The sequence below is a fragment of the Neodiprion lecontei genome, chromosome 4 (genome assembly GCF_021901455.1).
Source record: "Neodiprion lecontei isolate iyNeoLeco1 chromosome 4, iyNeoLeco1.1, whole genome shotgun sequence".
NCBI lineage: Eukaryota > Metazoa > Arthropoda > Insecta > Hymenoptera > Diprionidae > Neodiprion > Neodiprion lecontei.
Window position 1 is genome coordinate 32,225,138 of NC_060263.1, and position 23,987 is coordinate 32,249,124.

The 23,987-nt window shown below is 35.7% G+C and overlaps 2 protein-coding genes and 1 long non-coding RNA gene across 13 annotated transcripts; 2 read left to right on the forward strand and 1 right to left on the reverse strand.

The window, feature by feature from the left end:
• Nucleotides 1-451: 451 nt before the first annotated feature.
• Nucleotides 452-1,979, forward strand: LOC107223385 (sepiapterin reductase-like). The gene is made up of 3 exons (XM_015663049.2): nucleotides 452-710; nucleotides 886-1,199; nucleotides 1,364-1,979. The coding sequence occupies exons 1-3, from the start codon at nucleotides 476-478 to the stop codon at nucleotides 1,610-1,612; spliced, it is 798 nt and encodes a 265-aa protein (XP_015518535.1). The 5' UTR covers nucleotides 452-475; the 3' UTR covers nucleotides 1,613-1,979.
• On the reverse strand, nucleotides 1,570-21,489 carry LOC107223402 (tetracycline resistance protein, class D). 11 transcript variants are annotated; one of them, XM_046739247.1, is made up of 8 exons: nucleotides 18,207-18,239; nucleotides 18,100-18,115; nucleotides 4,490-4,643; nucleotides 3,732-3,995; nucleotides 3,139-3,488; nucleotides 2,779-3,058; nucleotides 2,505-2,687; nucleotides 1,570-2,429 (listed from the first exon to the last, which is right to left on the reverse strand). In XM_046739247.1, the coding sequence occupies exons 3-8, from the start codon at nucleotides 4,590-4,592 to the stop codon at nucleotides 2,203-2,205; spliced, it is 1,407 nt and encodes a 468-aa protein (XP_046595203.1). In that variant the 5' UTR covers nucleotides 4,593-4,643; nucleotides 18,100-18,115; nucleotides 18,207-18,239; the 3' UTR covers nucleotides 1,570-2,202. The 11 variants fall into 11 exon arrangements, with proteins under 11 accessions (XP_046595203.1, XP_046595197.1, XP_015518560.1 ...); XM_046739241.1 differs by lacking the exons at nucleotides 18,100-18,115; nucleotides 18,207-18,239 and adding exons at nucleotides 9,528-9,602; nucleotides 10,200-10,217; XM_015663074.2 differs by lacking the exons at nucleotides 18,100-18,115; nucleotides 18,207-18,239 and adding an exon at nucleotides 21,459-21,489.
• LOC124294274 lies at nucleotides 17,259-22,671 on the forward strand. Its single transcript, XR_006904227.1, has 3 exons — nucleotides 17,259-20,224; nucleotides 20,453-21,083; nucleotides 22,312-22,671. It is a non-coding gene; the product is annotated as an uncharacterized LOC124294274 (long non-coding RNA).
• The last annotated feature ends 1,316 nt before the right edge of the window (nucleotides 22,672-23,987 follow it).

Sequence of the window (23,987 nt, forward strand, 5' to 3'; positions counted from 1 at the left end):
GACCATATTTTGCTTTCAAAAATGAAACCGTGTACACAGCAAGCAAAGGAACATATCTAAACAATCGCAAGCCTGATAATCATCTATCGATATAAGATATGTTGATGTCCGTGCACCAAGATAATGCCGAGGAAATAATTTCAAGTAAATTATAATACGGTTAATTAAATGGTGAAGGGCAATTCTCAAGGATATCTCAAGGTGACATCGTGCGTTTCGTTAATTAAGCTCCGTAGGTTGACAAATTTGTGATGACCCATTCGCCTATCACAGGTCACGTTCCCCTCTTTTGGAATACTTGTGATTATGAATAAATCTTATATAATTAGTTGATAAACCGACAAGTGCTGCAAATTTCTGCATCAGTACTGCATTCTTTTTACCGTGCACACGTTCGGAATAATTTTTTACACGGAAATTCCGCTTATAATATAATTCGTATCTATCTAAGAAGAGACATAACAATACACAAAAAATGTCTGCATCATTATTATCTGGCAAGGTTTTTCTCCTTGTTACTGGTGCGAGCAAAGGAATTGGTCGTCAGATAGCCGAATCATTTGGTTCTTTGCTAGGTGAAGGATCACTAGTGTTATTGTTAGCAAGGAATTCGAATGGATTGAAGGAGACGGCCAACAAGTTACCCAAAAGAATAAAAGTGCAAACCAGAAGTGTTGATTTACGTGTTACAGATGCAAATCATTTGAAGGGTAAGATCAATGTTATCTCAAATGTAACTTATAAAATGCTGCCATTAAACCGTTTGGCTCTTAATGACTGTTGCAAATTGCAGGTGTTTTCCAGTGTCAACATATCGTGATAACTATAAAAAATTTTTAATTCTACGATCGGTACTTTAAAATCATCCGATTACCTTTCCCGTAGATATCATCAGCAAAGCCGTGGGTCCTGCAGGTGTAACCCAATTCGAAAATGCTATAATTGTTCACAATGCAGCATCAATTGGTGATCTTTCGAAACCAACTATCGCTTTGACTGATTTTCAAACATGGCGAGACTACTACGACCTTAATGTATTCTCACCAGCTGTCTTAAACGGCGTCTTTATGCAATTGTTCAATGAAGCTTCAAAAGTAACAAGGTTCGTTATAAACGTGACATCCATTGCTGCAAATACACCTTTTGGGTCAGCAGGATATTATTGTTCAGGAAAAGCTGCAAGGACCATGTTCTTCAAGGTAGATGAATGCTATATGTATATGATGTAAATTTTTGGTACATGAACTTCTGCTATATTTATTAGCCAATACCGAATTGTCCACTCTCGTTTAGGAACATTATTATTATTAATAGAAGTATAAACTTGCCACAGTGCAAATTTAGCTGTTTTAATATTTTCCAGGTATTTGCAACAGAAAATCCCAACGTGTACGTACTGAATTACTCGCCTGGCTTTGTAGACACTGATATGCTGCATGCCGTGATCACCGGTATAACGGATCCATCGGCCAGAAATTTTTTCAGGGAAGTACAATCAAGTGATTTGGTGCTGACGACACAGCAAACAGTTAATCGTATGATAGAAATAATCAAATTACAGAAGTTCAATTCAGGTGATATCATCGATTATTCTGATTTATTAGAAGCTTGAAAACATGAGGAAATAGGAGTAACTATCGTTTATAATCTGTACAAATATATGTATTGGGGAAAGTGAGAATAACGGGAAATTTGAAATTATACTATGCCTAGCCACATAAAATAACGACAAGTAAATGAATTTTATAGGGATGACGTATACGACAATGTACGATAAATACGCTGTTTGGCGTAATTTTTTGCAAGACTTGCAAGGCAACAGGCACTGTACCCATTGTTTGTGTCGTGCACTGAGAAATCAAACCACTCATTGATTACCTACATATTTTAGCAGATTAACATCAAAAAGCATTACTAGTTTTGTTTGGTCGTAAATCTCAGTTTTCCATTCCAGAAAAATATTGGAGCATATAACGATATTATTGCCGCAAAAAATTATTAAAATTCGTCGAGTATTATATATATATATATGCATGCATACATAATACTCGACGTATATTTAATATTTCACATAATTACTCTTTCATATATAATACGAAGTTATAATAATACACGAAGACTAAAATTAAATAGTAACTAAGTAAAAAAAAATTTTCGCACAATAATCGCGTGAGTGTAAAAATGCGTAACAACCTAACTAGACTATTCCTTTTGAGGTGCAGCTATGTAAACTAGTTTGCGAAACCTCCTTATTAGTACTTCAGTATACACTGTGCAAACTATTAATAATGCAAACAGACTAGTTGATAAAAGAAAAACGGGCGTCGGATATATCGGCGGTAAATAATTCGAAAATATTAACGTAAATAGTGGTGCTCCGGCAAGTGGACTCATTACTTCGAGAAGCCCCGCGAGTGATAACACAGTACCTGAAAATCATAAAATTCTCCTTAGCTTGAACTCTGACTACGAGCATAATATTGTTAAATAGTTAGAAAAATCACCAATATCTTCCGCTGGCACTGATTTTGATAAGATGGAACGCATAACAGGCGCCACGATTCCTCCAAACATTGCGATTGATACCGAGAAATACATATGCCAAGCTTTCGTTGCGAAAGCTTTTACAATTGAACCAATTAGACCGGATGTGAGACCTACGACAGCTAACAGCGTGTCTGCACTCCCTGGAATTGCAATAATTCGTTAATCGGTTAGTGCTATGTATAAAGAAAAAAAGTTTATACCGTCGTATTATTTATATCGAATAACTGTTACCTGCGCTATGACCGAGTAGAGAAACTCCAAACAAAGCTGTGATGTTCAGCAAGAGACCCACGCCACTTACATAAGAATATTGTGCAACATCCCAGCCCAGTCGCGCTTTTACGAAAAGAAATCCGATGCTCGTCTCTGCTGCGATAATCATTGCGCATGTTGTAAAAATGAACATGACAAGCCAAACAACGGGTCGATGAAAACCGTATCGTTTAACTATAATACTGGTAGCAAGCTTCTTCAGCAGGGCGATTTCAAACAGCCCATGCATCTGTGATTTCTGTAGAAATACTTTCATTATATCATCGTGTTTTTTTTTTTTTTTCTTTTTTTTCTTTTTATCTGACAACGAGTACCTACCTCGGTGGCACCCTTGGCTGATTCGGGAATAGTGAAGTAAATTATAAGTAGTGCCGATGCGCAACACATCGCACCTATACTGAAGACTGTTGTGTAACCACAGTTTTGAAAAATAATAGGCCCGCCAAAGACGCCTAATACCACCCCACCGAAAATTGATGCCTGAAGCCAAGCCATTAGCATCGTTCTGTCTTTTTCTGCCGTTGTATCAGATATGTAACACATTGCAGCCAATATTACGGTACCTGATCCACCCAGGATATACCCCGGAATTGAGGGAATTATCAAATACCAAGGACTGACGTCCCAACTGCAGAGTAAGGATAGCAGGCCGAACATTAATGTAAAACCTGAAATGAGGATGTAGTTAGAAAATATTGCCTGTTACATTTACAGACGAAAGAAAATTAAGGTGACCGTTGGCAACGTCGACTTCGTCAAAACCAATACGAAATAATCAGCCGAAAGTACCCGTTGCATAATGGAAGCTTGATTTTTTATTGGCGCACGATAATACCGAAAGGTCAATACGAGACTGTTTCATGAGAAGATATATTCAATAGTAAAAACCGAAAGATAAAATAATATCTCACCTGTCAAACCTCCTAGTAAGAGAGGCTTTCTTCCACCTCGGTCACTCCAAGGACCAAGAAATAACGAAAGCACTGCCGACAGTATACTTTCGATCAATGTTTTGACCATCACAATCATACTTGCTAACGGCTCGGCTTCAGCTTCCAAAAGTCTTTCTTTTATGCTACTGTCATTTGTGTGAGCCATACTGCAATCGTACGTGTGATTTGTTCCTAACGATATCAAGCACGTACGATAAACGATCAAATCCGTGAGAATGATACCTGCAAATCAAATTATTATTCTTCAGTTCGATTATCGTAATTTACATATAAGAGCGAGGACAATCTGTATATACATTCAACTTCTAACATATCCCTAGTAGCCTTGCCTTATATTGCAAAAATTTAAAAAAACTATGTGGGTAGTCTTTCTACAGAGTGGAAAGACCGATTGTGAGCGAAACGGTGCCGAGAAGATTTAATGGATAATAAAATTATCTACAGTATAATCGATTAATTCCACCTTGCATTTAGGTGGGTGCTAATTTACTATTCTAAATAATTATACCTTGTGAAATAACAGAGATCGACACGAAGCAATGTTTACTAAGTACCTCGTAAATAAAATATTTTTTCATCATTTCATCGTGTTGCGAAATATCTAATTATTCTTAAAATCATTAGATGTTATCCTTTTTCCTACGCTCGGCCAATCACTGCAGCCGTCACGCGAGCAGGTTTAGATTATAGATATTAGATACAGTAAGTTCACAGACCCGTGAATGATTGCGAAAATGTGAGCAATGCGACTGAACATCCCAGGATTAAGAAGCGCCCGCGGCCCTTCGTTGCTTTTTTACTTCCTCCTTCTACCGGCATTTTGTAGAATTTATCCCAGCCCCTTCTTTTTACGGGCCGATTTCGAATTATCTGTAAACAGAAGTGACGTCAAAGTTACAATATTACATGCAGGAAGATCGTTAAACTATGCGATACGTGTACGAACGCTTTGTAATAGTTTTGTAGTAATGACTGTAAGCTATTGTTACACTTTGCCATTTGCCGTATAACGAGGTGATTAAACGTGCACTCACATGCTTTGGATATTCAAGCACGTTTATCGTAACTATAAGAATACGGTATGAAGAGGGCGTACACGATTTATTAAAGAGACTTAGGAAGATATTGGCGGCTAAACGTGGGTTAAAAATTCACTGGGGTTTATGATAAGTTGAGAAAACACACGCAAACTTTTTTGATTTTCAACTTATATTTCACATTTTTGTCGACGAGAATCAGTGACATTCGTAAACAAATATTAATAACACCGGCTTGCGAAATATAACTTTTAATTTCCACCTCAAATAACACAGCTTTATTTTTAGATATTTAGGTATGTGAAATTAAAATATAACGCTAGTTTTTTTACAGCACATCGAGATTTATTTTTATGCATTTTTGAACTATTTTTATGGAAAAAAAATAAAATTAATATAAAACTGAATGTTTAGTTATAAAATGAACAGCAATAGGTTCAAACAAGATTTGAGAGACTAGATGAATCAAACAAACTTGTGATATCTTTTTCTACTTTCTTGAAAACTCCTTTTTAATAATGAGATGGATCGAATGGTCGGTACAAGAGAAACAGATTGAACAAGAATCTTGAAGAAAGTAGAAAAAATATTAAAAGCCTGTTTGACTTATCTTGTCTCTCAAGTCTTGTTTGAACCTAATGCTGTTCATTTTATATCTAAACATACAGTTTTATATTTATTTAATTTTTTTGAAAAATGCATAACAATGAATCTCGATGTACTGTAAAAAAACTAGCGCTTAGTTTTAATTCAACATATCTAAATATCTAAAAAGAAGCATTATTACTTGGGAGGGAAATGAAAAGTTAAATTTCGCAGGCCTGTGTAATTAAGAGAAATATAGAGCGTTCAAGACAAACGCGCGTCTCGCGCATCGCTTTCTTCTTGCCAATATTTCAAGTAGCCGCATGCAAATTTAAAAAATTCTCAAACGGTATTTCATTGAAGGGATTCGCATCCGCAGATTGAACTATAAAATTTGTGAAAAAACGTAAAAATTAAAAAAACATCGGTCGATGATTTGAGAAACACAAAAATTTGGCAACATTTATTGTTATCTCGGTACAAAAATATTACTTTTTTTATACATACGTCGGTTCAATCTGTGGAGAAAATTTGTATGTTTGTATGAAAAAAAAAAAAAAAAATGATGTCATATCTTATGGCGTTGTTGCGTTATTGTGGCAAAACAACGAAGAACATTGTCTCGAAAAAGACGTGTGTAAATTGTAAATATACATACTAGTCTCGAATTTTGAACGCCCGGTTGTCTTCAACGCTCAATATCTTCTTTGATTGAAAATTTCTTTTTACCATTACCATGATTCTCATTGACTAAAATGTGATAAAGCACTTAAAAATAAAAAAAAATTCATATGTTTTTTCAATTGTCAATAAATGCGAAGCGAATGTTTACTCCATTTCTAGCCGTCAAAGCAAAAATGTTCGTAAAATACTGTACTAATAGAACAGATCGATAACAGAAAATGATATTTCTTGAGATTTTAAGCCTTCCTAGTCCCTTCAACGCGATATTTTCTGGCTGTTGCCCAGCCTCTTCTTCTTGGTCTCCTTCCTGCTGGCTATCTCCAATTGTGGTATAATATACGAAGTTACTCGGCTTCGTCTGCCGTGAACCTCATAATCAGTACAGCTTACAGTTAGTTATACATCTGTATATATATCATCTGTTGCTACCCCGTAAAGCAGTATAACTTACACGTTACGCCTATAAATATAAGCTGTTACTACACTCTGCAAACGAAAGGGGTTCTTGGCCTTATCAAGATAATGTTTGTAACCACATAAGATCTGAATGAAACAATGAGGCGAAAGGGATTCTCGACCTTATCCAGTCAATGTTTGTAACTACATAAAATCTCCATGTACGCTCCGATATAAATTTTGTAGTGAATGTGTAATCAAAGGCCATATTCTTAGAATGCGCCCTCGTAAAAAAGCTACTAAACGAAAGAAAAATAACACTGTAAAGCAAATAAATGATGAAATTGAGATTGTGCATCTCACGAGGAGAATGTTGAGCAACTAGACAAGTTAGATATTGACACTGAAGGATATGTTGGAGACTATTGTACGATCAAGTACACGCGCGTAGACACAGATGTACCGTCACATTTTCAAACCATATATGTTAATAATGTTTCACTTGACATGGAACTAGACTCTGTAGTACGTGTTTTTGCCATTCCATTTAGACTTTATAAAAAACATTATTTACAAATACCAGTGGAGGTGTTCATAAGTAGTATTGCGCACGTATTGTCAACAAATGATGGAAATATAAGACGTAATAAACGCATCTACGAAGAAAGACATCCTAATAGAAATTAAAGATTGTATATAGTTAACCACGGAGGTAACCCAGTAATGACACGGTGCTGGTTAAAAGCTTTAAGAATGTGGCTACTATTTAACATTAAGAACAAACAGTTGAAGGCAATTTCATGCGGTGGGGACATAGACTGAGACTTTGTACTAAAAGAATTAAATTTCAACCAATTTGCATTTATTATGAAAAATATGACATAAAGCGCGACACGTGTAGCATTCACAAAACTATTCCCACGATATGGATATCCACTGCAATTGGCAAGAGACAATTTCCGGTCATTCGCATGTCAAGATATTCGAGAGTTCGCATGAAAAAAAAAATAGTATCCGTCGTATATCATTTAAGCACAACCTTAGCACAATGGCGCAGTTAAGAACTTAGTTGATACGCTCGAAAGAAAAACAAAATGTATGTTGCAAACTGGCGCAAACCTTCACGAAGCAACAGAGCAATCTCTGTTGGATTATCGTACGAATTCACATACTGTGGCAACCTGAACACCAGTGAGGTTGTGTATGGGTCGAGAAATAAAAAGAAGGTTTTCAATTTTACGGTCGAACAATGTTGACGATAAGGTCTCAGCCCCGCGACAAAAACTAATGCTCGATCATGGAGGTAATAGAAAAGTTCACTTCAAAATAGGGAAAATTTTAATGCTTACAGACCATGGAAAACCGAAAATTTCGTGAATCAAAGCTAAAACGATTTACGTGAATCGGTACTCAGCGGAACATCCCAGCTAGCACAAAACTTGCAAGTCGTCGAAAAGACGTCTAAGGGATGTTTTATACGTCATTTTGTGACGTCTATGAGACCTCAAGGTCTCATCGTTTAGGAATGAAGATAATTTTTGGACACAAAGATATCTTTCAGACGTCAGAAAATTGCGCGAAACGCATTCTTCAAACGTCGTTTTCACGACTTTAAATTTTGTGCCATCTCTGGATACATCGTCGATGAAAAGACACTGTTACAAAATGCGAAATTATAATATAACTGAAATGTCAGCTATTCCTACAATTTTTTTTGCATGACCTACGCACTCGCCGCGGTATCGCAAGGTAGTTGTGAATTGCAAATACGGGAGAGATTCCTCACTTTACGTCAATCTGTAAACATACAGGTATATTATACATATCTATATCGCGTGGATCTCGTGAGTGGAATGTTGAGGGAACTTTGTGTTTTCAGGTGAGTAAAAATGATATCGTAAATCAAGCATATACGCGTGGTATGTATGTTTTCAAATAGTGTGGCGTTGTTGTTTTGTTATCGACGGGACGCCAGATTTCGTAGTTTATTGATGAGGATTTCATCCCGTTTTAACAAAGAGGATCACGTATTGGCGCGGGCGTAAGGATCGATCAAAGTTTGTAAAATTAAATATGCATATATCTGCATGAGTGAACGTTCGCAATCGCGTCTAATGTATGTATGCGATGCATAATTGGAATGAGTCTAGCACAAAATGCTTGTATAAGAAAGGCCTCGTTCTAAGGTGAACTTGTTGTAACCAAGAACGATCGGTATTTTATTTTTACAAAGACTTGTTTTAACGTTGCAGCAAATAAAGCGAATATCGTAAGTGCTGTAAAATCTACTCAATAACCACTATATTCTCTCTACGATTTGTTTCGCTTCTTGAATTTGTGTTCATTATTGTTAAAATCAAGCTATCTTGGATAATTCTCTGTTTAGTTGCGCAAGACGTTCATTATTCGTCGGTACAATTTCGATCCAGTTTCGCGCATGTCATTTATCTCGTACGTTCATGAACTCGGTGTGAATAAATTTTTTGAAAACTTGTTCTAATTCTTCCGATAATATACGAACAGTTTCTACCGACTTCGTTCGTGTCTACAGGGTCGTTTACTATATAATGGTTCTCTGACCGTTGATCGAGAGAGAGAGCCGCTTAAATGCAGACCTGAGGTAAAATCGGCTGCGTTAATCGCTTTCGTGACCAGTATTCCGTAAGTGACCCTCTAAAAGTATAAATTACTCCGATACGAGTTTCAACAGAAAACCTCACGATTCTTTTAAAATTCGTCAAAACGTGTCAATGAGATACTTTCAAAACCCGCCTGAATAAGTTTGCCACATCTTTTTTCTACAATAATATTGAAATTCTGTTCACAATTCGTGAACCTCTCTGAATCACTTTTTAAAACACTTCGTTTGTTTCTGTAGTTACACCTGTCAAAGTACGTTTTAAAATTTTTAAGATTTACGAATCACGTACACTGAATTTTGAAGTTTGTCAAGATTTATCTAGAGAGAATTCTCATTGTTAGTTAGAAACATGAATAATATATAAGTACAATATCAGCTTCACGTTTCATTCATTTTTATTTACGTACTCACTCAGTATTGTATGTTGAAAAATGAGTCTAGCCAGAAGTCGAATTAATTCTTCGGCTTCCGTAGTCACGAACAGAACTAACAATAAGTGTAACCGGAGTTAATCAGATTCCCGTAATACGTATCGTGCAGGTTCATTTGTATACTCATATGCGTACAACAAACTGATTACGCAGATTCACAGAACTATTTGTGACTGAACTATACGCGGTACTTGATATTTAAAAAAATTAACAAATCAGCAAGTTGCTAATTACAACGGGCTGAAAAATGTGTCGTGAAAATACCGCGGTGTCAGCGAACGGAAGTGTCGGGTGCTGAGCGCAACCAGCCGCTTACCCGCTTATAAAACCGAAAAGCCAAACTACTCTTGCAGCAATTTGTGTAAAGTTGGAAAACGGAAATTTTCAACCAATGACGATGTTGAAGTAAGTGGTGGAAATAGGCCAAGTATTACGTACAATGTGTAATATAATACATATGATACTTTGATGGATATAAAAATGAGCGTACACTCAAACCTCTCGTTATAAGTGACGTATTTCCTTCGATAACTTATTAATTTCACGTTTAAAGTGACAACAATCACAGTCCGTGCGAGTCCTACGCGGACTAAAATCTATGCAATCACTGATCACTTCTAAAACGCTTTCGAATGGGTATCAAATTATGTACGAATTATCGTGGCTGACTAAATAATTCTGAAGCGTGGAGCAGTCGTCCCTCATAGTCTGCAGGAGTCGCGGAAGGGGCAAAAGCATTGCCAGTTTATAATTCTTGCAATTTTATAGGCTCAGTTAGATAATTATATTCCGAGATCGAATACCAAGGTGAAAAGAATGAAGGCGGGTATACGTGCTCGTACGTATATGCGAGTATACCTACGTATGGACGTGTGTGCATACGATTTTGCGTCGTCAGAATTTTTACCCGTACTTTTTTGTTCATTCGTTCTAATGCGCAGTGAAATAAAATGTAAGAAATCTTACTCGCCAAACAATTTTCGCGTTTAAAAAAAAATTTTCCATACACGGGTAATTTGTATTTCGAATTGACTACATTCCTTGCGGAACAAATAACGAGGAGAAACTAGTACTGCTTTTTTCTTTAACGAATACTCTGGCGATACTTGGAGCGATTGCAATATTGTTGCAGTAATTAATTACAATGTAGGAAATCTCTCAATAACACGTATAATGGCCGTTATTTTTCTTATCTATACTTTTGATATACGTTTCCGAAAGGAGTAGAACTCGATTGGCCGTTATTTATACCGGCACCATTCGAATCTTATGATGCACTCGTTCGTAAACAAACCGAACAAAGTCCATCGCACTTTGCTAAAGGTTGGATCGAGTGATAGTGGAATTAATAATAAGTCACCGCTGTATATTCTAATTGAAATAAATATTCCCATTATTTTCTTCGCGATACAACAGTTCAATCTCCCGTACTATTTCAACGTAGGTATAATATGTCGGAACTCTCACTGCGTGTTACAAATTGCTAAGGAATTACGATAATTTTTTCACTCGATTTCAGAGCCACTAAAAACAACTAAAAGCGCAACCATATTCATTACATACGCTCGGGTTCGTCGGTGGCTGCAAGTTATATTATGAACAAAACAGACCCAGAAATTACACCTGTAAATGTTGACACTGTATTTACGGAGAAACTGTGTCGGTGCCCTACATAATCCAATGGCTCTAACCGATATTGATTGTTCTCTACCGTATAATTGGGTCACTTAATATTAAAAAAGACTCATTAATAATTCAAACAAGGACTCATTTGCAGTTGGCCAAAAAACATATGTTGTTATTGCGAATAATTTACCGTTGAGGCGACGGAAGTTTCGGTGCGATCAACCAGACAGTATAAAGTTTTATTTGGAGCACCCAAAAAAAATTGTTCATATTATTTTCCGAGTTACGTAGAACTCACCGAGAAAAACTGTCAGTTATGGTTACCGTACAGTCTTAGACTATTTTTATTTTCTACCATGATCGTGAAATGCGGAGTTCTAGAATAAAAATCAGTCGTCTAGCTCCGACTAGAAAATCTAGTATGTATTATTATTTTTCTTTGGGTATAGCCAGTCGTGATATATTTTCTTGTCACTGTCGTCACAATTTAATGCCGGAGCACAAGTAAACTGATTTTGAGACCTCGTTTAGCTGAAAAAATACAGTAAACTTACCAAACATTATCATATTACATATTAAAAATGATCATAGCAAATACTTACTCGTACCACGTTGTTTTTTTTTATAATTACAACAATATTCGAAACGACGTTGTAACGATATGCAATTATAATAATTTTCTAGTAAGTTTAATAAATGTAATTTTTTTTTTTCAACGCGGTTATCTATACGCCGATACTCGTTGAACTTGAGAAGTTGCAAGATCACAGAACGTGAGTTCCTTTCAATACCACGTTGAGAACGAGCATACATTCACATTCCTCGATTAAACCCCGAGTGTAAGATTCAAAAATGAAAGGTGTTTCCTATACGTGTTTTTCAAATCATTGCACCATGTGAGGCAATATCGCGTAACAAGTCCTGATTCGTTCGAATAGATTTATCGTATAGTTAACAATATTTCATAAATGCGAATTATATAATTTACTAGCTGTTAATTGTCTCTGACTCTACACGCTTGCTCCGTGATTAGTATGTAAATTTTGAATTTTCCTTTGTTCCATTAGCATCGTTCCATTAGCTCGAAGATCTCAATTCTCCACGTGCAATGGAACGTCCTCAACAATCATTCACATATTTCACCGTCATTTATAGCGTAACATAATGTAACGAAGTTGCGTTCACGTCCCTCATACATCCTGGCACGACTGATGCCGATTTAAATTCAATCGGCAAATATTTAAACATTTTTCTAATCTACGGTTACTCGGCCAACGAATATTATTGTAATAACGGTCAGTCTATTTTTATTATTTTACTTTACTATTATTCCAAAATATAACTTTCACGATTGTAACCATGCATGTACAAGAATGGGTTAATTCTACTTTTCATCCGCTTCGTATGGAGAAACGTTAACATTTTCCGGAATTTCCATTCCAGATTGCCATGGAGTGGCATAGGAATTCACTTAATTTAGAATACGGAGTGAATTTCTAAGGATGCACATGGAAATTTTGAATGGGACAAGGCATGGAGGCAATTAGGTAACCATAATTTACTGTTTAAACGTAATGATCATCGTTAAATTTATCCTGCGTTGTCTACAAAGTGTGAATCCACACCAAACAGGCTACAGATTTCATTACACCGCGTAATGTTTGTTAGAGAAAATTTGAATAATTGCGAGCAAAAAACACAAATATTGCTTTAAATTTGTTTCCATATTTCTTAACAATATTGAAGGGTCGGTAAAAAAATCCAATAATGTATGATGAAGAATAGTGAAATGTCACCAAAAGTTCAAGACTTAAACTCACTTGATCACAGCCGGGAACTTGTTATACTCTAACTGTAGAGAGCTTACAATAGCTGCTGTTTTCCTCTTTTCTCTCGCTCTCTATCTCTCTCCCTCTATTGCTCCCTCTATGTTTATAAATAAAGTCAACATAATAAATAAACGCATTTCTTTCACTCTCTCTCTCTCTCTCTCTCTCGTTCATTAGCATTAAGTTATTTTCTAAGTCTGTTTACTCTGTACATTGCTCGTTTACACTTCAGAACGTCCACCCTGGTACAATAAATACAATCTGTTCTATTCTATTTTATTCTCTGTAATTTCTTTGCAGATTGTAACTTCTAAACAATAATCACTTGTATTTAAACTTGTTTTTAACAGGTTTCGTATATGTTGATATTATTTTAGCGTAGCGAAAAGTAGTATGCAACAGTTTATCCTTGGTTTTCTATAATTTCTGAACGTAGAATTTTATCGGTTCTCGTTTTCATAAAGAAAAGTCTAAATATTGATAATCTGCAATTTAAAAGCAACAAATGTAAACCTTTATTCAAGTTATTCTTAGGGTGTGGGACAATTAAAACTCATCTATTTATTCGTGTCTCTCACATCACTCATGACTTTGATTATTGATGAATCCTACTCTTATAGGAGCAGGCAGGTGCAGACACTTGGAAACGAGATTCTTAATTGCATTTGTGAGCAAAACTTTTTTTTACCATTTATATTAGCGTACCTGCAGATCGTGGTAGAATATCAACTGACAATTAATACGGCTTTCAAATTTACATGAGTTTATTGTATGTCACAGTGATAATTTAGGGAATGAGTGGAACAAGGTTCTTGGTCACGAAGAACAACGTTTTGGATGAATACAATACAAATATGACCACTTATATAATATACTTAGAACGCAAGTAAATCTCTTTGGGACGATCTCTAATTTAATACGTAACGATGCAGCTTTAAATTCTCTACTCTATCCTACAAGATCCTGTGTATTATATAATCCTATCTCTATTTGCGGTTTTTTTTTTTACATTCCTATCCGGTACGAAATGAATATAATATTTACTTTTTTCTCTACCTTGTTGTAGATAATCGAATTCCAATATCGACGTCTACAAAATCCACATCGTCAAAGCAGCGATGAGAACTTTCAATTTTGGAAGCCAACGACCGTATGATAATTATTTTCCTGGCAAATACGCATAAAATAGTGATGTTTGGACGGGTGTAAAAAACTTCCATGAGTCAAGAAGTTTTTATATACGCGCATGCCACAAGATCCTACTTTATGTGTCGTAAAAACTACAAAGTGGTCGAGTTGTTGACGAAGATAACGCAGAACAAAATGTTTGGAACCTAGATTTCGTTTCCATATGTTTTCACATTTCCGGTATCTCGTGGTTTCACTCCGATAACTTCAAGCTTCCGTTACAGTATCAATATGGTTCGGAGGATTGGGTGCCTGCCCGAATGGATTTCTGTCTTCGTGAAATCCAGTCCCTCGATAATGCAAAGAGACGCGTGATGTGTCGCGTAATTTTGCGTCACAATTTTGAATTGCTCGTGTAAAATAAGCGGCTGGTAAAATAAATTCGATGTTTGCAATTTCGATTTATCGCGCGCCGTTTTTGAACTGAAGGTAAAAAATAAACGGGTATTTATTTTTGGGATACACGTTATTTTCAAAAACTCGCTGAACATTCTCACCCTCCTGTATAAATTTGGCAAGTTTAATTGCGTAATTACAAGGTCGACTACATTCCTACATACGTTTCCTTTTTTCCCATCCTTTTCCAGACGTCATTACGCGTACAGCTTGTAGTTATGTGTCCAAACCAGAAGTAACTTTAATTAATTGTTATTCGTTGAACCAGTTGGATACATTATTCATAGAGTCATCGACACATCTACCGATTACATCTCCTCTTAACCCCTTGAACTACGCATAAAAATAATTAGTCACCAGTGGTTATAAATCGATGCTCGAAGAAATAATAATGGTCGTGATGAAAATTGTATTGTTAATTACTTCGCTTGCGTAAAGATGTTATCAAAGTCTTTTTATTCATATTGCGTATTGTAAGTCTGTTTGTAGGAACGTTCTTAGCGGTCGAAATCTCGCGTCCAGTTGTTCCCATATTGTACTGACAATGAGTCAAGTAGTCTGTGTTTCGAAGATCGCTTGGCAAGTCAACTTTGTATGAATTGAGTTGGGCTCAGTTCATTTATTCGTTCAATTCAAATTAACTCCGTCTGACTTTAAGCAATCCACGCTCGTTCCGACTAATTTATGTTTATTCAAATGTATCAGCACCATTCAACAAAATTTATCTGTTTCATTAGCAGGTCCCATCACATTTAATGAGGAAACTAAGAGTTTGCGTCTTCCTTCACATTTATTTTTAGTCGACTCCGCGTGTGGTAACGTTCATTCTGCAGACACTTAATCAGACCCACTACCTCCAAATTCTCAGATTAGGACAGGTGCAACGGACTTTGACGTCGTGGAGAGCGCAATAAATTTCAAATTCAGTTAATAATTCGTATAGATTATGAGTGATACAAGTTTGTAAAGTTTTTGCGGACACGACAGATTCTATAACGTCATTAGTGCATAATTGTATCTAGGGCCGAAACGAAGGGTTTTATCACACTTGAAATTTATAACAGGTATGAAAATTGATGTGTGGTGATCCCTTCATAAACGTATAATTCTTCCTTAAGCTTTCGCAAAATTGCAGTTGATTCGCGAAACTTAACACAAAGCCACTGCGGTAGGTAATCACCGTAATATTTACAGCCTCGGGATAAAAATAGGACTCAATATAAATTCAAAATAAAACAAACATCCTAAAAGTTACTCGCTGAACAGTGCAGTATTTTTATTAGAACTCTTATTTTGAACTCCCGTCTCTTTTATTAATAGTGGTTGGTGTCATTTATTGTTAATGTGGCCGCACCGCGGAATCGAACCTTTTATTTGTATAAGAATTAAATTGCATTACACGCAGATTTATATCGCTTCGTAAGCATCAAGATGTTAATCACCACTTTTAATATCATTAGATTTCCGAGAAATACGCAAATAAATTTTTATACTACTGTGAGAAAATGTATGAGAAAATAGACGTGCACGCGTGACTGAAGGTGTTTATACAACTGATTTATTATCTACCGCGATTTGTAAAATTTTAAATGAAATAATAATTCCCGCGATGGCTTATGGCTGTTTTAACGTCTTCGGAACTAAATAAGTGTCAACGTCAAGTGCAAAACCTGGAGTAAAATTTTCAATTCACGCCTGCAATAAGAGCAATACAGAAAAAGCACACATAAAAAATATTTTATTACTTTTGTTTGTGATTATCTGCATCTGCACATCTGTGGCGTTTACGTTACTCTTGTAACAAGCATTGAGAAAAGAGTTTATTTACCGTAAACAAACGTAGATTTCGATATGACGAGATAAATGTTTCGTTATTATTAGTAAATTTCACTTGGGCCAAATATGATTTTTTAACTATTAATAAAATTCTGTGGGTCATTATTTGGCTCAACTAAAATTTGATAATAATAACTAAAACATTTATTTCGCCATATCCAAATATACGTTTGTCAACGGTAAGTAAACTCCTTTCTCAGTGAGTCTAATTCGTGAACTGTAAGTGTACGTGATGCATAATGAAGCTTAACTATACCTGTAATCGTGGGCGTAGCCGGAGGGGGGGGGGGAGGTACTGCCCAAAAAACCGATACTTTTATTTTTTGCTTTTTATTTTTAATTAAAGTTCATTGCAAGAAATAAGCATTCAACTTATATAATAAATGACAAAAAAAAAATAATAATAACAAATAAGAGCGTCAATCGGGAATTGAATTCCGCAATTGTCGCACGTAATGCCACCAAATAGTAAAATACGTCACACACATGGGCGTAGCCAGTATTTTTTTCTGGGGGGGGGGGGGGGGTCCTACGAGGGGCCGGCTTAATAAAAAACTGGTTTTGTTCACAACCATGTTTTCATGAAATTAAATTTATAATACACGTAAAATATGGAACTTGCTTTAATTACACCGTCATGTTAACATTAATACTTTCGGTATGTACGCTTTCATCAACACTTTCTCAGCGGTAACTTTTTTTAACAATATTATTCTCTACGCTGAGCACTGTCATGGAAGAAAATCGATCCTGAAGCATTGTACTTCTTAGCCGCGTTTTTAGCCGCCTCATGGCAGAAAACTTCTCTCACAACCTTTTTGTTTCACAGAAGAGTGTAAATAAGCTGAGGCAATGCTTCTTTATTAATATACTTGTTCAAATTTTCAGCATTCAATTTCTCATTTTTCAAACGAAGCATTATGTTTTTCATGTCCCTCGCTTCACCTTCTGAGACTGATGTGCCCATTGACAAGATTTTTTTATAAATATTAATGAAATCCTCTCCGTTCTTTAGATCGAATTTCAAAAATGCTCATTTTAATTAATTTTTTCTAACTTCACTCAATAGGAATTGACCTATGTAACGCAATTCGAATCCCTTGAATTCATGTTAATCCGTATTAATTTGAATTAATTCATATTCAATTGACATGCCGATTCGACAAGTTATTTCCCCATTGCCGTAGGTACTAACCCCCGAATTCACAAACGTCCCTTAAACGTTTGACGGGTGAAACATATAACGACCTGCACTTCAAGTATCTTCTGTTTTTATTCTTGTTGACTGTGAATTTACGCCGGTTCAACGTTTCATAAGATAACAACAATGAAAACAGAAGATTATAACGGGCCTTTACAGGCATGTTCCACCGGTAAAGCGTTAAACGGACCTCGTAATTTACGTATTGCAACACATATGTTGAAAAAAATTCTACATCACTTTTAATTTAATCATTCAAATTTTTTCGAAAGGAAAAATAAGTCACTGCTCTTTCCGAGCGGAGAAATAAAATGTCAATTATTCTTGTACTCCGTCTTTCCAATTGTACGGATCATCAAGCCTTACTATAAATAGTATTTTTGATGTCGATATAAAAAATTGTCACAAATTTCTCTCCGTGCAAAATCTCTGGGCAAATTACCACAACAAAAAGAAAACGTGAAATGTTGACTCACCCGTAAAAACCTGTTTCTGTATTCGAAGATTCATAAACTATATCGTTAATATGAAATTGTATTGTTATGTAATAAAAAAAACACAATAGACAAATTTTACGTCGTACGTAGCACCGAAGCGAACACGTCTGGTCAGCTTTTCGCGACTGCTACGTACTCCATATCGCATACATGTGTTCAAATCGTCTTACTTTTTACTTCATAATAATGACTAGACGCGTTGACTACGTGTCTGTGTACGACAAACAATTATCTATTATTTCTCTTATTTCATAACAGTGAAATACATTGAACATATACCTATGTGTCACGATACGTAACATAAAAATAAACGAGTAAGTAAACTCTTTGCGGCACAGCGTCACATATATGTGACACCATTTTGAATGGGTTATTTAAGATTTATATTCTATTTTTGACATATCGTGATCATTATTTTTGCATAATTGGACTTTCAAGATGCCAATGCTGACGTTTTAGAAGGGATTGTGATCTGTGCGAAAAACCAAAAGCAACACCATAAAACAAAAAGAGATATAAAGAACATAAAAAGACAAAAAACAAAAACGGAGATGGAACTAAAATCCCGCTACGTCCTTCTCGTTAGTTCCGGATAACGCAAAGAGCGAGATTCACCCTAGCATTTTGTGCAAGGTGCACCGAATTCAATCCGATAATTGAATTTTGTAATTCTGACGTCGAATTCGTTTTTTCAGCGATCGCGAAAACCCCCGGACAACAAATGTCGAGCAAAAAAGGTCAAGTTTTATATTTTCAGTCCGCCATATTGAATCCATCATCTTGAATTTTGGAATTCTCACATCGTATTAGTTTTCAGCGATCCCAGTAACCCTTGAAAACCCAGTTTCAAGGAATTATACTGCAAGGAAAAATGTATGCCTCAAAGGGTTAATGGTGCCATGGTCAATTCTGACGTTGAAGTATGTATCTCGAAATATCAAAGTCCACGCATCTCAAACGCAAAAATGGGCTCAACAGCCTCATTCTATACACAATTCTAAACAAAAACATTCTAACACATTTTCATTTGACGCAGAAATAAAGAAATGGCATGAATTCTAACAATTTACTATTGCGATTTCTTAGAATCCGTACCATTTCTTTATTTCTACATCGAATGCAAACGTATTGGAGTGGTTTTTGTGCGGAATTCCATATAGAACATTGCCGTTAAGCCCTTTTTCACTTTCGAGTTACGTGGACTTTGATATTTGGAGATATATACGTCAACGTCGGAATCGACTATGGTGCCTCCTTAAATCTTGGCTTTGCGTTAAATTCTAGGAAGAAATCCTCAACGAGTTGTCAAAATTATTATTATTATTGTTTTTGTTGTTGTTGTTGTTGTTGTTGTTATTATTATTAATAATAATATTGTTATTATTATCTGTCTTCCACATGTCAAATCAAGAGTAACTTATTTTACTTAATCAACCAGAGGAATTCCAAATTGATTTTGAAAATAAATATATTGATTTGCATTGCATGTAAGATTGTTAATGCCCCTTGCGAGGGGGAAATAACTTGTCGAATTGGCGTGTCAATGGCGTGTGAATTAATTCAAAGTAATGCGGATCAACATGAATTTAACGGAATCGAATTGCATGAGCAATGAGCTGCAGCGATGTAAGGTAAACATATAGCGTGGAAGACGTTCCGATCGATTCATCAATACACATTCTGTACGCGTAGCGTGAATCATTAATAATGCAAATAAACTATGCTAAATAAGTTACTATCTATCGGTTGAACGAGACAAACAGGTGACGCTTATGTCGCCATGTAAGTTATGAGCATAGTGCTAATTCGCATAGAGGAATCAGTGTTTTCAGAAACTAGATTTCCATACCAATTAATTAAAATCTAAATGTTAAGAGGACCAGTTGTGACACTGCATAATTTGTGCTTACCTTCCATCACTTATGATCGTAGAACATAAATATGCATTGGTTTCGGCCGAAAATGACTGTATAATGTCAACGAATCTTGTGAGCCACTTATATCGAAGACATCGGTCCGTAAATCTGCTAATTTGTCCTGACAGACTACCAGGAATAATCGCGGAAGCGGCTGAATGAAAATATCTAAAAGTATCAGTAAATCGGTACGCTATTTGATTTTGGTAAAACAATTATGCCATTAAAAGAAAAAAAAATAAAACAAGTTATTGTTTCGATTATTCATTTACAATTCGAAATACAATATGATAGTAATTTTATGTAACGTTCCATTTAGTAGGTAGATATGTTACATGCACAGGTATTTTATGTGATATTTATAAACACGAAAGGTGAAAATTATTACTAATCGAGACGTTTGAATTAAATTTCAGATCTGCTGCCTTTATCACCTGCACCATGTGTACCTTGATAACATAGAACTGCAAACTATATCTGGAGCCGTCTTCGGGACAAAAATGGCAAAGAGTTTGATATCAGGAGTTTTGTAAAATTCATGACTTAACAACGTTACCCACTCTGTTTATTTATCCTGAATAGAGTGGAAGTATTATGGTAGATTAAATTTGCATAGTGGTATAATTAAAAATACCTGAACGATAAAGATGCTCGTTAGTTCTGGAATGATATTTCAAGTGGATGTAATTTCAATAGATACATCAGTGCTATAAAAATCTCGAAACGAGTCAATATTAAAAGCTCCGTTCAAGAAGAAACGGTATAGTTTTATTTTTCTTATTTTAACTGTTAATTTTATTCGAATCTGTGATCTTGGGCCATTTGGAAATGATTTTTGTCGAAAGTGTACGCTATGCTGTTTTACAAGAATCTTTTACATTCAAATAACAAGCATGCCGAACTGCCGTATCTTGCTTCTTTTCAGATACACGCGCTTCTACCGTGTAGAACGCAACATTTCCGTGTTCAAGTTTCTCCCCTGATGATCTCGGAAACTGTGCAATGGAAAATTCTCACATGTACGGAAGTTTACATCTAAACGACAAGGTAAGAGAAATTGTTATATTCCTTTGGTTAAAACGTCCGCGACCATCTATATTATTAATTTATCTTTTCAAAGTAAAAGATGCGTTCACTCGAGTAAAAAACAGAGAACCCCACAGAACCCTTATGGAAATTAGCTCCCGGTAGAATTGGCTCGGTTTTCAGTATTTTAAGTACAAATCCTCCCGACCAAAAGTTCTCATGTATATGTAAAGGCTTCGGAAAAGGGGTCTATGGATTTTTTTATATCTATGGATTACGCGATTTTTAAGCATTACAAAACTTCAAGGGGGACTTGAAATCAAGTATATCACTCAAAAACTGCACAGTCGATTCGCAGAGAGTCTGCAAACTCTTGAAATAAAAGATGTCACTTACCTTTCGTCGATTTTGATGATTAAAGCTGCGGGCGGCTCAGCGCGCTGGCCGGTGAGTGGGAAAGGTTATTAATTAAGTTAACTCACACTTGAACACAATTATTCGCTTTATTCAGTTTTCACTAAATTGAAATTATAATGTCCGAGTATTGTTATGAAAATAACATTATTCAATAGTATTAGATAATTGTTATGGGAAAATAATATTACTCACTAGTGTTAGATTTTTGATGAACTATTCCAGCTACAAGACGTTCGCGAACTGCTCTGTTAAAAGATTTTTGTTAACCTGCCCTGCTCCTACTCAGTGCAACGCTTTCTAAGGAGTTTGTACTTTAGCGTGCAGATTTCTAACGCGCTTCCTGATTGGTTCCTTTCATTTTTATGGAACTTGGGCGAATGAGGAACTTTCAAGTATTTATAGATACTATATTTTGGGCCTTCTTATTCGGCCTGAGCTTATACCCTTGCCCTCTGTGTCCAGCGTTGTCGGTGAGTTACGCTCACCATGGCTTTTGCCGTGGTTGCAAGTAAGAATTTCCGTACTTGAATCAGGTATGTACAGGATATGTACTACAACGTACTAAAAATCCAGCAAATTCGACCGGGAGCTAATTTCCATAAGGATTCTGCGGGATCCTTTGGTGCATAAGGTAGATTTCGCAATCAGCGTAATAATAATATTGTTGTTATCAGTTTTGTACAGATTTTTTTTTACGGCGATTTGAAACATTTATAAATCTAATCTTACCATCTGATCTCAAAAAGCAGTTGAATAAAATCTAACAATAATCTTGAAAGATACACAGCGTTTTACAACAACCTGAAAAATAAAAAAAAACCATACTTTGCAGAGAAAAGAAAGTATGAATGAACGACAAAAGGTTTCGATAATACTTGACGATACTTGCAGTAATTGAATTGGTTTGCAAAGCGATGAAAAGCACGATCAAAAATGTGGCTCTTATGGATTGTTTTTCTTGTTGATACTGTGCAGAAAATATAAACCAATAAAACCTGGCCGTATAATTTTAACGGCCTTCCTCTTTACAACCTTACAAGGTCGCTGAAGGCCCCGTTTTAATGGCAGGTGTGACTTGATTCTACAACCACTTACCTATACAAGTTAGATTTTTAGAGAATACTGGAAAGCATTCTTTTAGAATAACAGTGAAGGCTCGAATTCCATCACCAAAATCATTAATGCGTCATATCACGGTGTAAAAATAATTTAATTAATAATGACAAAAAATATTTTTCATACCTTACGAAAGGTCGTATAAAATAGTTATTTTGAACGCCAATGAGCATGCACTCGACTTGCAACGCGTGCGCTGAATTTTTATTTTCATTATTAAACGTCATGTAATACTCCTACATTTTCTTGTTATGTATTACGTTGAAATTAACACAAATGTTTGCCTTCCGTGGGAAACATCGGTAAAATTGGCGAAGCGGTCAAGATTTGCTCAACAACATTTACAACCAACCATCTGTGTACACGGGCATGATTTCGTGCAAATAGCCGCGAAAAATTTCGATGTACATCTCATAATTACATTCTGATTTCAAGAATTCTCAACCGTCTCCATAATTAATTCCTCTTCATTACTGCTCCGTGTAATGAATGTAATGCAGACTTGTAAGAAAGCAAATCTAGTCTCAAATATATCAGACTGTTTGGAGCCGCCATTCGAGACCTGCGGAACCTTGATAATATGTTTGAAGAACTTTCAGATTTCCTGCGATACACAGCAGAAATTTTGAATGTTTGGCTGCGGGTATTACACTAAACACATTCATACGTTTCCGAGATTTAGCGTTATTTACAATATTTCGACGCTAGTAACGCGCAGTAATAACGAAATCCGTATTCCTATTTTGTAAATACAAAAGAGAGGATTTTTATTATTCTAAAGAGACATTAACTAGATACTTACGATTACAAATAATATGAAAACAGAAGAAAATGTCCACATTATTTTCCTTATCAAGATCACAAAACTGTAATAATATTTTTGACTTATAGGTAAGAAAACAATTTGCATATTCTACTATGGCATAATACATTGTGTAAACACCTATAACTACAGTAGACTCTCTCAATAGGGCCGCTTCCCCCACTACTCCAATTGAACAAACCGTGGTTGCGGTTTTGCCATCAGATACTCTCGCGATATTATACAGCCCAGTAAATAAGTGATATGGGGTGCAAAAAATAAGAAACATGGGATAATTTCAGGACTATAATTAGTATACATAAGGCTGTGAGAAAACTTCACAAAAACTGCATAAATCATTAAAAAACAGTCTATAAGTCAAGGTACGTAATTATTTGTACATGCGTACATTAACTACGAACGTGGTAGAACAAAGTACAGGTTCAAGTAATTAGGTTTGGTGGTAAAAGTATTTTAGTCTTTTCAATTTTGACGTGTTGAGAACTGTCGGCATATTTTTATACATTATGTCGACTTTTCTCTTAGTACATATTGCTTCAATGGCCGTAATTACATTGTACATTTGTAAA